We start from the raw sequence: 14,381 nt of genomic DNA, 5'->3' as shown, positions 1-14,381 counted from the left end.
TGTCACCTCCTCCAGGAAGTCCTCTCTGTTTAAAGGTGAGGATGATCTTCCCATTTTGGGGGCAAGAGCATGTGACTCCTGTATTCCTTGTCTTACAAATTATTATTCACATTTTTACCTTCCTTCTCCTAGAACGCTCAAAAGAACTCAAGTCCACCAAGAAGTGGGACACGCTTTATACATTTTGACATCATCTTCAACATAAATGCCATTTTTTGTACACAGTAGGTATTGATAATAATTTGGGGCCTGCACTGGATACTTGGTTACCCACCAAAACAGGTGGGTAACATATGTGACAATAGCAACATCTTACCAGTGGTCTGAGGAAGTCTGAGGAATGAAGTGACATTTAAAGACATTTACAATAGGCCTGCCTCATTATCTCTCATGGGGAGGTGGGCAGGTTTGTAATGTGTGTGGAGGGAATTCGACTGGGAAGAGAAGACTTACAACGTAAAAGACTCATTCCACTGGGGGTTTAATGTGGAGCGGATAGTTTTGGTTTTCTGTTTGCTTTCATTCTTGGGATCAGGAATAAGTTTCAGCTTCACATAAGGATCTGAAAGCCCATTTGGATCCATAGGAATTAGATTTTTTGCATCGCGTACTGTGAAGAGAAAAGGAAAGAAGATCAAATGTTATAAAAAGAGAACTGACCTGGGTTGCCCAGTGGCCTGGGTCAAGACCAAGCTGGATGACAGAGACATCAAGATGGTGTTTAAAGGGAGAGGAGGTGAGGACCCAAAGCCTCTGATCTTCGATATGAGAAAAGCTGCCTGCTGTCATTGCTGCCCAGATAACGGGCCCCACGTGGGCCCTGTGGTCAAGCCTTGAGACACAGCGTCAGCCTGGACACCTCAGATCAGAAATGCCAAAGCCTGGGTCCTTCCCCAAAGCTACCACAACAGAATCTGGAAACAAGAACCCCAGGTGCTGCTGGCAGCCCTTCTCCAGAACTGGTTGTGTGCCCCCCACCCCTCCCGCCCTCCCAGCTGCCAGCCAGCCTAGTCCAAGGCACTGCATCCCTGAGGCTTCTGAAAGGATCCATCTCTTTTCTTTGAAAGGGCCAGTGACTTCCAGTCTGGCTGTACATTGGAGTCTCTCGGGAGGGGGTTTAAAAATCCCAGTGCTGGGATGCCTGGGTGGCTCAGTTGGTTAAGTGTCCATCTTCGGCTCAGGTCATGGTCCCAGGGTCCTGGGATTGAGTCCCGCATTGGGCTCCTCAGTCAGTGGGGAGCCTGCTTCTCCCTGCCCCAGCTTGTGTGCACGCTCTCTCTCTCTCTCTCTCGGACAAATAAACAAATAAAATCTTAAAAAAAAAAATCCTAGTGCTCATGGGGCAGCTGGGTGGTACAGTCTGTTAAGTGTCCGACTCTTGGTTTTGCCTCAGGTCCTGAACTCAAGGTCGTGAGATGGAACTCCGCACGGGGTTCTGCTCTCGGCGGGGAGCCTGCTTGTGACTCTCTCTCCCTCTGCCCCTCTCCCTGCTCTCCCTCTCTCAAATGAATCAATAAATCTAAAAAAAAAAAATGTACAGGACCCACAACTGAATGAGAACCTCTGAGGGGCGTGGCTCACATCCTTAAAAGCTCCCCAGGTGACCCCATGTGCCGCAGGAGCAAGAGCCATCAGCACGTATAGCTGTAATACAGAATATATCCCACCGCTGTGCTCGACCCTGTTCTACAACGTGCACACATGTCCCCAGACCAGCAGCACCTGGGACATCAGCTCTGCACTCATCAACGTGGGGAATCACAGGCCCCACCCCAAAATTACAAACTCAGAATTCTTACTTTAACCAGACCCCCAGATGATTCCAACGCACACCCTAGACCGAGACGCACTCAGACAGGAATCCAAAATGAGGAGGAGGAAGGGCCGCTTCAACCACAGAGGGAGGCATGCTCAGAGATGCAGCCAACAGGGGCTTGTTGCCTCTGTGGGAGAGGGTGACACGACTGCACAGAAATGACATAGGTCATTATCTACCACCAGGATAAGAAGGGACAAAAGCCTGAGCCTGCCTACCCCAAATGTCTTCCTCACCATCTTCCCCAACATGGCTGACGCTTCCCATCATCGGGTCCCTAATTAGCCAGACACCATGAGTACACATCTAACAGTTCTCCCAGTATAGCCCCTGGACCAGCAGCATCGGCACCACACTGACTGAGTCCGAACTCTAAGGGCGGCTGCCGTGGTCTGTGTTACCAAGCCTGACTCTGATGCATGGGGGAGTTGGGGAAACACTCCTCAAGCCTATCAGTAGAGATCATCAGTTTAGGGTGATTGTGAAATGACGTCCTTAGGAGGTACTGGGGTTGGCAATGGGCAGAGACAGAGGAGGGGATGGAAGGATGTGAAAGATACTGGGTCCCTGGACATTGTCCTAAGAGAAGTCACAGACCAGCATTACCCGTTACATCCTGGGGACACATGGAGTCTCCACACCTGCTGGCGAATGGCCTTACACCCTCCTTGTCTGGAAGCCTTAGCGCAGGCGGGTGACAGGACCGTATCCAAATGGTCTGAGTGGGGACTGGGCTGGCTTACATCAACTAGCCGTGGAGAAGCCACGGCTCTGTTCCTCATAGTCACTTATGCTTTCCAAGGACTTTTTCCCCACATAATATCTAACCTCATCCAACTGGGAGAGGGTAGAACACAAGCAAGCACGCATGGGCTTTGCAGGTCAGCACACCTGCTTTCAAATCCTGCTCCCCTCACGTACCTTAGAAAAGGGAAGAGGGGCTCATTCCCGGTGATACAGGATCGCTGGGGGAAGCAAATGAAATAATTGTGTAGAACGTACTTTAGACAGTGAGTGGAATGGAAAATGGAGGGGGAATATGATGCCACCACGTGAGTGCTTACTCTGCAGAGTCCCCCACTGCCCACAATGTCAAAATCTTCGGAGGGAGTAGGAGGTCTCCCAGGGACCCGGCTGCCTGAGAATTCCCTCAAGCTCATGCAGAAGGTTTTCCAGTACAATGCAGAAGATCCAGTCTCCTAAAACAGCAACCCAAGTACCACAAAAGATGAAAAGTTTAAGCATAAAAATAGAGGGCTCCCGTGAGGAATGGGAAGGGGCCAAAGGTCTCTTTCCAATTAAGCCCTGGAATGAGAGTCAGATCCTTTGTCAAAGGCAGCAAAAGCCTGGAATGTCTACCACGGAGGCTACAGCCCAGATAAACTAATGGGGAAGCAGAAAGGACCGCCAAGAGTGTTGCCAGTTACAGCATGATTACGGGTGCTGGCTTTTTCATCTTCAATTTCTGGTCCTGACAGCCAGCACACACAACATCATTTAAGGCTGATCTCTTCTGAATGGTGATGAGTTACAGTCTTGATGGGATTTAAAGCTGTGGGCTTCCTACGGAGCGATAATGATTGAAGTGGAAAATAAAAAGAGTTATCAATTCCAAATGTCATTGAAGTAGACAGTGGGTCCAAATTTCAATTTCCCACTGCAGCTGAGAACAGCCTGCCCGATGAGGACGGACTCATCACATGCCAGGGCGCGGCGGACTTGGGGGCCCCCATCAGCTCAGATCGTGGGCTCTGGGGCCAGGCTGCCTGCGCCTGAATTCCGGCTCTGTCACTCCTGCTGCCAAAACCCTGGTGCAAGAACCGTAACCGCCCGGTGCCTCGGTTTCTGCCTCTGCAAAATGGTACCTCCCTGGGAGGATTCTGTAAGCTCATTCGTGTAAAATGAGAGGACAGGGGTAGCATACACTGAGAGCCCAGTAATGGTTATTCTCACTGTCGTTGCGACAAGCTGCTGGCAGAGAGCACAACCGTGCAGGCTGAGATGCTCAGAAACTGGACAGCCTACAAGTCGGCAAGCGGATGCTGTGAAGACCAGCACGGCGTGGAAATTTTCTAACATGGTTATAGCTGCGTGGGGCCAGTGGGGTCATTAACCTGAGCCGCAGTCCTGGAGGGCGTCACTAACAGGGGGAGTGCAGGGAAGCTCAGGCAGAGAAAAGAAGAGCCAGACCAGTGGGGTGGTAGATGGGAAGTGCAAGAGGCAGGAGAGGGGAGAGAACGTGATTGGACGGAGGGTTGGTAGGAAGTCTGTACTCCCATGGGGTCTGATGTCATCGATCCAGGCGGAGGCCCAGGCATGAGCATCTTCGAAGCCTCTCAGGTGAGCAGTACAGGACCCATGCCATCCCATGCAACTGGCCGTCGTTCTCGAAGTGTGGTCCTTCCCCCTACCTCACTGGCATCTCTTAAGAACTCAGGACATTATTCACACCACCCCCACCCCAAAATTCACTCACTTTTTAACACTCAACATTTATGTGGGTTTTTAAAAATTTCTTTGAGAGACAGAAAGGGCAGAGTGAGAGGGTCCCAAGCAGACCCTGCACCCAGTGTCAGCCCGATGTGGGGCTCGATCCCACGACCCTGAGATCATGACCGGAGCTGAAATCTATCAGACGCTCAACTGACTGAGCCACCTAGGCGTCCCTGACACTCAACATTTAAAAAGGAAATGTTGGGCGGCTGGGTGGCTCAGTGGGTTAAAGCCTCTCTGCCTTCGGCTCAGGTCATGATCTCAGGGTCCTGGGATCAAGCCCCGCATCGGGCTCTCTGCTCAGCGGGGAGCCTACTTCCCCCTCTCTCTCTGCCTACCTCTCTGCCTACTTGTGATCACTGTCAAATAAATAAATGAAATCTTTAAAAAAAAAATAAAAAGGAAATGTGAGAAAATAAGTCAAGTGGAGAGAGTCAATTATATGGTTTCACTTATTTGCGGAGCATAAGAAATAACACGGAGGACATGGGGAGATTGAGAGGAGAAGGGAGTTGAGGGAAATCGGAGGGGGAGATGAACCATGAGAGACTATGGACTCTGAAAAACAACCTGAGGGTTTTGAAGGGGTGGGGGGTGGGAGGTTGGGCCAGCCTGGTGGTGGGTATTAAGGAGGGCACGGATTGCATGGAGCACTGGGTATGGTGCATAAACAATGAATTCTAGTATACTGAAAAGTAATTATAAAAAAATAAAACAAATGAAAAGGAAATGTGTCCCTCTGATAAATGGAAACCAAGATTGTCTGCTCCAAGGAGAAAGGAACCATAAAAATAGAGACGATGAGCATCTAACAGGTCTTTCCTTCCAGCCCACACACTTGCCTGAGGCCGGCTCTTCACCACAAAGGGGAGACCAAAGCACGCTGAGTGTTAAGGACATTCCGGACCCCCATGGAGTCCCTCTCTCCACCTTACAACCAATGAAGGAAAACTGGGAAGAGAGTATCTTTCTCACCAGGTCATTTAACGCTTTCTAACGTCAGCTCAGGACCCGCAGGAAGACTTGGAGCAGGAGTGGGATCCTCCCGTTGGCTCCTGCCCTGCATGTGGGAAGCCTGGGCCAAGTCGGAGGCACAGAGGAAGGTGACCTCTGAGACCTCTCGCGGGTCTGAGAACAGACCTGGCACGGGTCCCACGGCTCACTGTCTCCCATCTTCTGCGAGAGCCACACTGTTCGGACCCACAGACTTAAGACAGGAGAAACCTCGGCTTCTGTGTAAACTCTTGAGGATGGGACTCCTTTGGGGAAAAGCCCTATGATGTCGGCTTGAGTTCGGAGAGGCTGGGGAGCGGGGACAGCGGGGGAGCACCGCACAGCCCCTGCCCACTCCGCTGCCCGGCGTGAAGCCCCGTGGGCCCCGAGCCTCACGGAAGGCACGCGGGGGACAGTCACAGAAGCCCTGCAGCCTCCATGAGGACGACAGGCCCGCTCAAGAAATATGTCTGCGCCGTGGTGGCGGCCGTTTTAGAATCAAAGTCTGTTCTGGAATTCCAGATCTTTACTAGAACACAGAGTTAGGTGACCATCTTTTGGCTTGAGGCGTGGCTTTGGGAAGGAATGGCAGCCAAGCCCAGCACGAAGAGAAACCAGCCTGGGTTAAAAGGTTATGTAATTGCCCGGTTATGTAAGGTATGATTCCTGGACAAAGTCCATTCACATGAGACGAGGAAGATTGAAGAACACCTCCCCAGTGCCTCGGAGACACCTGACAGAGCGGGCGAGGCAAGCCCGGGACATGAGGGTCTGAGGAAGCGTCCAGGCGTGAGAGCTGGCTCGCCCAGAGCCCAGAGGCCGCCTTACCCAGCCCGGGGGGTCCACAGCAGAGGCTCCTTCTGGTGGACGGCACAACCAACAGAGGCCTGAAGCCAGGGATTTTGCCCCAGGCCTGCTGGATGGGGAACAGTAGCACTGATCGCCCTGCTTTCTCAGGGAGAGGCGAGCCATCCCCACAAAGACTGGCAGTCCGGCGACGGTCTGGTGTGTGTCTGAGGACACAGAGTGACAGTCAGGCTCACTCCGCTTGGACAGAGCCGCAGGTGGTGGCCGACGTCTTCTCAAGGGGCGAGTCTAACACAGCAGCTGACAGCGTGGGCCACTGGGTTCCTTGTTCCTTGTTCTACCACTTTTTAGCTGTGTGACCTCAGACAAGTTAGCCCACTCATCAGCCTGTTTTCGAAGGTGTTCCGGAACGAACGGAATGTTACGGAAGCATTTGCCGCCATTACTAATGATCATATTAATATGTGTTTGCTATCTTTATCATCCTCATCCAGGCCTCCTGTCTGGTCTGGGGCGGGCGGTGTAGGGAGGCAGGGTACTTTCCTCAGAGTAAAGAAATCTGGTATGTTAAAAGGCTAGTTCATATAGTACTGGAATTTCCAGACCTCAGGGTTAGGCCAGAGTTCAACAGTCAGTTCCTAATTGTTCTAAAATAGCTTGGGATTTAAAAAAAAAAAAAAAAAAGAAAGAAAGAAGAAGAAAAAATCAGTGCAATCCTTGATCCATTCAGAGAATGGCCCAGATGGTCTCCTGACCCAGGGGATGTATACGGCATAAGTTACGGAGTATAATAATAAACACCCAGAGCTCGCCACCTAACATAAAAGCTAGATCAGGGCCCACATGTCTGAAGTCATCCACTGTATCCTCCCCACCTCCCCCCTGCCTCCCTGTAGATCTTCAACCTCACTCTGAGGCTACCTTAGGGCACTCTGGCTAGGCCCCGAGCTCGCGGAGGCTCTGAAGGACTCATGCACGACACACACGAAAGGCTTCGTTGCGGACCCTGCTGTAACCCCTTTGCCCGCAGACCGGACTTGTCTTCACTGACCTGTAGTAACCCTGCCTGTCACAGTTCAAATCTGTATGGGAACATTGTTCAGCGGTGCACAAAAAAGTCGAGTGCCTCCACATTCAAGGACAATTCAAATAATGTGTTCTGCTTTAGAAAATAATTCTCTATTTTTAGTGCTCTTCCCCGCTCTCTGCAAGCATCCTTGTTCATGGCTTCTGCTTCACAGGCCAACAACAAGGACAAAGGCTCCAAACAAAGGCTTGCTGTAAAAGCCGGGATTGTTCAGCGTGTGCCGACCCTGTGGCCCTTCCCCTGACCTTCACCCGGGCTCCACAGCAAAAACAAGAGTAAACAAAATTCTCTAATCCTACCTCTCATCATGCAGAAATAAAAAATTACATTTTCTGACACTACAGTAAAACGAAACCGTACAAACTCTTCTTTGTGTGAAGTTACCAACAGCGAAAGAAATGGGAGTGCAAAAATGTTGGGGGACAGGCGAGTGCAGACAATGAACGGGGTCCGAGGGTCCGGAGCCTGGGGTCCGAGGAAGCTGGTGTCATTTAGTATCGGGCAAACAGAGCAACAGGAGCTCCCCAAATCCACGAACGGTATCTTCAAGCAAACCTGGAGAATTCTGATGTATTATTAGACAGCCATAGCACCATCCTCCAGAGAACCTGAAGACCCCCAACTTTTTAGAAAGATATGATCACCTGTGGATAGAATGATCGCCTCCTCCTCCTCCATTCATTCAGAATCGTCTCCCCATCTCAGGATTCTGTGCTACGTCACATCTACAAAGGCCCCCTTTTCTAAAGAAGCTTACGTGTAGAGAATATGTTGGTGGTTGGGACCCGATGTCTTTGCATGGTCGCTATCCAGCCCAGCATAGATAGGTACCATTTAGGAGCTTTTGCTGGGATGATGACAACGATCTAGAATTAGTGGGGATGTTTGCACAATCCTGTAAAGATGCTGAAAACCTCTGAATCGGATACTTTAAAATGGTGAATTTTACAGCGTGTGAATTATATCTCAATGAAAATAGGTTTAGTGACAGATTTCCATGTTTCTCACGATACCTGCTCATGTAAGCTTTACAACACCCCTGTGAAATAATGACTCAGATGCCCATTCTCCAGATGAGGAAACTGAGGCACTGGGTTGTTAAATAACTTGCTCAAGGTCAGGCATTTAGTAAATGAGGGAGGCAAGAGTGCAAAGGAGGGGTGTCTGGGTGGCGCGGTCAGACGTCCGACTTTCGGATTTGGCTCAGGTCACGATCTCAGGGTCCTGGGATTGAGGCTACCTGCTCAGCACAGAGTCTGGTTAAGACTCTCTCTCTGTCCCTCTCCCTCTGCCCCTCCCCACGGCGCGCGCTCTCTCTCTCTCTCTCAAATAAATGAATAAATCTTAAAAAAAAAAAAAAAGAAAAAGAAAAGAGTGCAAAGGAGTCCTGACTCTGGGGCCTGAGCATTGCCCTCCACTCGGTCCTTCCCAGGCAGCCTCTGCATTCAGGTGCAGTGGTCAGTGTAGAGCAGGGGAACAAACTTCTGTAAAGGCACAGATCATAAATACTCAGGGCTCTGCAGGCCACAAAGCTTCCATCCCCACTACTGTAGTCTGTGGGTACAAAGCAAAAGGAGCCAGAGACAACACGTAGAATAATGATCACTGCGCGTTCCAATGAAACTTCATTTAAAAACCGCAGGCTGAGGGCACTTCTGGCCCTCGAGCCATAATTTACTGATCCCTGACGCAGAGACGACAGACGGTCTCACCACCTCCACAACAGGCTGGGGAGAACGTGACATGGAAATCGAGCCTCTACTTCCTGGTAAAGACTCTGCTTCCTTCCTTCCCTTCTCTTCTTCCTTCCTTCCTTCTGCTTTAATCTGAGTGTCTTCAGCTCTGATTTTGTCCTACAGCTTGGGCGGGGGCCTGGGCTGGAGCAGAGGAGAGGGCGTGTCTTCTACCAGGAACTAGACTGGCCACGGTCCACTGCTCTGCAGAACCTCTGGGGGCCATCATCTCTTAGGCGGACTTGCTTTCTTTCCCCCCAGGCACAGGAGCTTTTCTAGCACAGTCGTCTGCCCTCCTAGACAAACCTGACTCATAGCCTCCTGCCCGGAGCCTCTCATCTGACCATAAGGGGCAGCAAATGGCCAGCCCCACCTTGCTCATGCCCCTCCAGCCTGTTCCACACCCCGGCTCCTCCCCGGGACCAAGTGCAAACAGGGAGCGTGATAAGACATCAGTGGGGCCATTCTTTATGCAACAGCTGCTGGGAAATCAGAATTTTAGAGGAATGTGGGACGCAGAGAGGCCTACCTGTTAAAGGACAGCCTGGCATGGGAGAGATTCCTCTCCTTGGTTAACCCAGCTGTAGCTAAGGGCCTGTCCCGGTGAGTCACCCTCCTGACAACAGCCTCGGTGCTCAGTTCAGGAGCACTTTAAGGGCCAGACGGGCTGGATCGGGTAGAAAAAGGGGGACAAACCCTCACCCCACCAGCTCAGAACGATGTTCACATCACCAAGTCCTGAGGTTTCCTCTAGATTACACTTCCCTGGTTACATTACCAGGAAGAACACCCTGTTCTCAAGGCTTGTTTTCGCCTTCACTTGGGTCCTCTTCTGACGACGTTACAAGGAGAAAACCGTGTCGGAGAAGCTGCCAGTCTCCTCACGTCGCTACAAGCCAGTTCTGCACCAGCAGCCAGAATGGCTTGGCAAATCTTGAAGGGAAGCTGGTGGGGTGACAGCTTGCTTCCGGAACAGGACTTACCAAATGCCCCTCCCACGAGATGTTTTGGGGGTGGCCAAGCTGTCTAGCAGTAGGCAAGGTTCTGAGCTCAGGGAATTGGAGCTGGAGCCTCTGAGAGAGGCCATGGCACAGGTGCGGCGTGTCCCAGGTGACAGTGGGGAGCCAGCACGGGTCCCATCAGGCCGGCCAAGAAGGATCACTGCAGAGCAAGGGACCGAGGTAGCCTCTGAGGGGAGTGTCTCCCAAGTCATGTTCCTGCTGTGCATGACTTTTCACTGAGTGACAGACGGGTCCAACTTGGGCTAGACAACCTTTATTCTCTTGAAGCCATAAACCCCGTTGGCGCCATGACAGTTTTTACGACGAGCGTAGAGCACCCATGGGCCTGGGTGGAGGACCACTGCATGCCTTAAAGGCCTTTTCTCCAAGGACTGAGGGATCTCCCTCCTGTCTCCACACGCTTCCAGAACTTGCGTGCACGGGACAGGCAGCATTTCTCTTGGTGGATTCCTGCACTGGCCGGGGATTTGGAAGAGGTCGGGGAACTGGGAGAGGTGCTGGCAATGGGGATGAAAACTGGCTGGGAGCTACTCTTAGAGGGGAATGTGGGTCAGGTGGTCCGTCCAAGGTCACGGCCGCTACAGCTGCCACACGCTTCTCCACCGGCTGGAACGTGGGTGCAGATTCCTGGGTCCCCACTGGCTGGGCAGTTTGAGCTCAGTTTGGCGGGAGGAGGAAACTTGAAAGTCAGCAGCCAAGATCGAATAGGCTCGATGGGAGCTGATCATGGGGGGCAGCCCCTCGTGTCACCACTCATCAGACTGAGTCAACAGAATTGCTGAGACAAAACGTCCCATTCTTCTACCGACAAAATGGAAATGACAGATTTTCAGTCATTGCATGATGTTGAATTTTTGAGGCTCCCAATACAGAAAATGAGGCTGCTAGCTCGTATTCCATATCATTTCTTTTAATATTTCTATCTGAATTTTAGAGACGCTCTATCCTCTGGCGCATATCCCCTTTGTGCCTGGTGGCAGGACGCAGGAGTTTGTTATGGGTTCTAAACTGGTTAACTAACCACCCTACCACCCACCCGAGTACATCTAGTACTTGTATAACCCAAAAAGACCCATTCCACACCAGTGAGGCCACTGTCTTCGCTCCTAGTCATTTTAACCCTCTCCTGCCTAGTCTAGCACCTGGTTTGCCCTCGGTAACTATTCGCTAAGTACACGAACCTCCACGCCACCCTTCCCCCGTGCTTATGGGCTCCTGCTGCCCCATCCCTGGGCCCCTGGAACACACACTTCCATCCACACTGGGGCTACGGGCCCCTATCTTGGCACAAGACTCATCTTCTGGGACCTTCCACTCTGCAGCCAACCCAGGCCACCGAGTTTCATCTTTACAGACCGAGAGCAACTTGCAGGCAGGGGTGGATCTTACCCTACTGGTGTCTCCCCTCGCCCCCCACACCCCCGCCCCAGGGTCAGCAGAGGGCAAGGCAACACCCACGAGGGCCCAATGGGTTCTTGTTCTTTGGCTGAAAAGCTAAAGCAAGACAGGAATGCTCGCATGTATTTTCTGGTTGCAGTACAAAAAGTGTCCATTTGGAGGGACTCTCAGACAAGGAAAAACCCAGCAGGCCCCAAGGAGTCATGCACTTTTAAACAAAAATGTTAGATGCTTTCAAGAAAGCGTCATCAAGCATTTAAAGGGCATATAATGTAGCTCCAACTTTCCGGGATAACATACCCGAAAGGGCCATTTATGCTTGGGGAAAAGGGACCACGTAGAACTTCTCAAGATTTCAGAAAGGAAATGCAAAGGTGTCACCAATAGGGAACAACTGAGCAACGACGGATTGTGATGCTGTGGACAAAATGGGAGTCTTGGAGCTACTCAGCGGGGGTCCCTTTGTACTAATTATGCCGTGTCCAGTCTCCTGATGTCCTCTGTGCTGAATCCCACCGAATCTCGAATTTGATCTCTTCCATGTTAAGAAGATAGGAGCCGGGGCACCTGGGTGGCTCAGTGGGTTAAAGCCTCTGCCTTCGGTTCTGGTCATGATCCCAGGGTCCTGGGGCCGAGCCCCCCATGGGGCTCTCCGCTCAGCAGGGAGCCTGCTTCCCCCATCCCCCTCTGCCTGCCTCTCTGCCTACTTGTGATTTGTCAACTAAATAAATAAAATCTTAAAAAAAGAAGAAGAAGAAGATAGAACCCATTCATTTTGTATTACTTGTTCCTTTGCTGACAAAGACAAAAAGGAATGAGATGCACCAAAAGTACACCTGCTTAGTATCCCTGTCCTACTCCCCAGAGCCTATACAGAAACCTGGATTTGGGGACATAAGTCAGCTTCCATTTTAGGACCTGTTTCTTGAATGTTCTGTTTTGTTGCTGAGACTCACTGTGTGGTGATAAGGATGTAATTTCTGTCCCTGTAAATCCAGTGGCCGTTAATACCCATGTGTCAGCAACTTTTCAATCAAAGTGCCCCTGGAAAAAAACTTAGCAAAGAGAATCTGGAGGCTTATGGTCTGAGATGAGGCAACATCTGGTCCTTGGAAAAAGACCGTAAATATTTTCACTACTTTTTCTCTTATAGTCAGTGGACAATAAATACTTCTGTTAATCTTGATGTTCTAAAAGGAAATGGGATGTGGTTATGAGAAAAATAGTATTTTCCAAATAATGGGAGACTGAAATGATTCTGACAAACACAGGAGGATTTTAAGAAATACTAATTTTTCCCCCATGTTAGTAATGGATACACTCATCACACAAAAATTTAAATACATAAAAGTATAAAGAGGAAAATTTAAATAATCCGTACTTCTGTTGTAAGAGGGAAGCACTGTTGGCAATAAGGGTCTCTTTACTGCCAGGCCCTTTGCTCTGTGTGGAGCTCTGCTGAAATATTTAATTGTATAGAATTCATATCTGTGAACCCAGTTTTAGATCCTGCCTTTATAAAATAACAAGGCATGCCTTGAAAACATTTTAAAGGACCAACATCCCACTTAATATCATAATTCCTTCAACGAATCCCTTGCTTGGGGCTGTCCGTGTAGTGTAAAATTCTTCACCTCTGTAAGTAACACAGCAACTGATTACCTTTCCGTACAAATATTCATCTGCATTTCTGATTTTTTCCCCCCCTGTGGACACAGTCTTAGAAGTGAATCAGAGAGCACAAGATCATTCAAGACTCTCGACATATGTTGCTGAATCACTCCCTCCGAAGTCCTACCCAAGTCTTGCCAAGGGTGTGACTGAAAAACGCAAAAAAAAACATTGTAATTCTGGCTGGTTTGATTGTTTTTCAGGTCGAACTTCTTGTTTTCCCGTACGGTTATTTTGGTCGTTGGTATTTCTTTTTCTTTGACTTTAGCTCCTTGTTCAAGTTTCCTACAAGGTGCCAAAGAACTTTCTTACCGGGTCAGAGGAGCTCCTTAGACATCAATGACTGGTGAATAGCCCTTGTCGTATTTGCCGCAAACTGCATTTAGATCTCATTCACAGTGCTTCTAGAAACACACAAGCTCAACTTTTAAACAGTTCCATCTGTCAGACCTTTCCTTTATTTTTTCCATTTCTTTTATGTTGAGAAAATTCTTACCCTGACATTAGCTAAATATTCACTTATGTTTTCTTTTATTATTTTGTTTCTTTTTGATGGGTAACTTTTAAATTCATTTGAAGTTTTATTTTGGTATGCCGTGTGAGGCAAGATCTAATTTATTTTTTTTTCTTCCGAGTGTTTATACAACTTTCCCAGTGACATTGGTGGAAGGAGGCCCGTCTTCTCCACGGGATCATGTGGCTTTGGCTGGTTTGTATTAGGCCATCTTCTTCACCATATTCGACTTTGGTTTTGTTTTTTTTTTTTTTATTTTTTCTTTTTAAGATTTTATTTATTTATTTGACAGACAGCAATCACAAGTAGGCAGAGAGGCAGGCAGAGAGAGAGAGAGGAGGAAGCAGGCTCCCCGATGAGCAGAGAGCCCAATGTGGGGCTCGATCCCAGGACCCTGGGATCCTGACCTGGCCTGAAGGCAGAGGCTTTAACCCACTGAGCCACCAGGCGTCCCTACATGTGTATATATTTTTTCTTGTTAATCTATCTTTTGTTAATAGAGCCCCAGCCAAGAACCTGGAAAGGTAGAAAAATACATTTTTTCTTCTCCTACAAAGTATACATCTTGTTAATATAGCTGAAGTTTTATTAAAAAAAAAAAAAAAACAACAACCCAATCTGAAACCTATGGACAGTTTAAAGCTGTTAGTTGATCCCCAATATTTGTAAGCACAGGTATGTGAATGAGGAAATGCCCAGAACTTTGAACACATTAACTAATCCCCATAATAACCCAACTTGGTATCCACAGTTTATCGATGGGGAAGCTGAGGTTTGGAGGGGTGAAGGGGTACCTACCACAAGGTGACCCAGCTTGGGGGGAGGGGCCAGAGCACAGGCAGCCAGA

The 14,381-nt window shown here is 49.5% G+C and overlaps 1 protein-coding gene across 3 annotated transcripts in view; it reads right to left on the bottom strand.

Moving 5' to 3' along the window:
- The window catches only part of LOC111158087 (protein kinase C alpha), a 393,808-nt gene that overhangs the window by 89,556 nt on the left and 289,871 nt on the right, over positions 1 to 14,381 (bottom strand). For all 3 annotated transcript variants that reach the window (XM_022519916.1, XM_022519919.1, XM_022519917.1), the window contains one exon: positions 454 to 610. In XM_022519916.1, coding sequence (XP_022375624.1) covers positions 454 to 610 — 157 coding nt within the window. The remainder of the gene's footprint in view (positions 1 to 453; positions 611 to 14,381) is intronic.

The sequence above is a fragment of the Enhydra lutris genome, unplaced genomic scaffold (assembly GCF_002288905.1).
Source record: "Enhydra lutris kenyoni isolate GAN:26980312 unplaced genomic scaffold, ASM228890v2 scaffoldscaffold57, whole genome shotgun sequence".
Lineage (NCBI taxonomy): Eukaryota > Metazoa > Chordata > Mammalia > Carnivora > Mustelidae > Enhydra > Enhydra lutris.
This window is presented reverse-complemented; position numbering and strand designations above follow the sequence as displayed.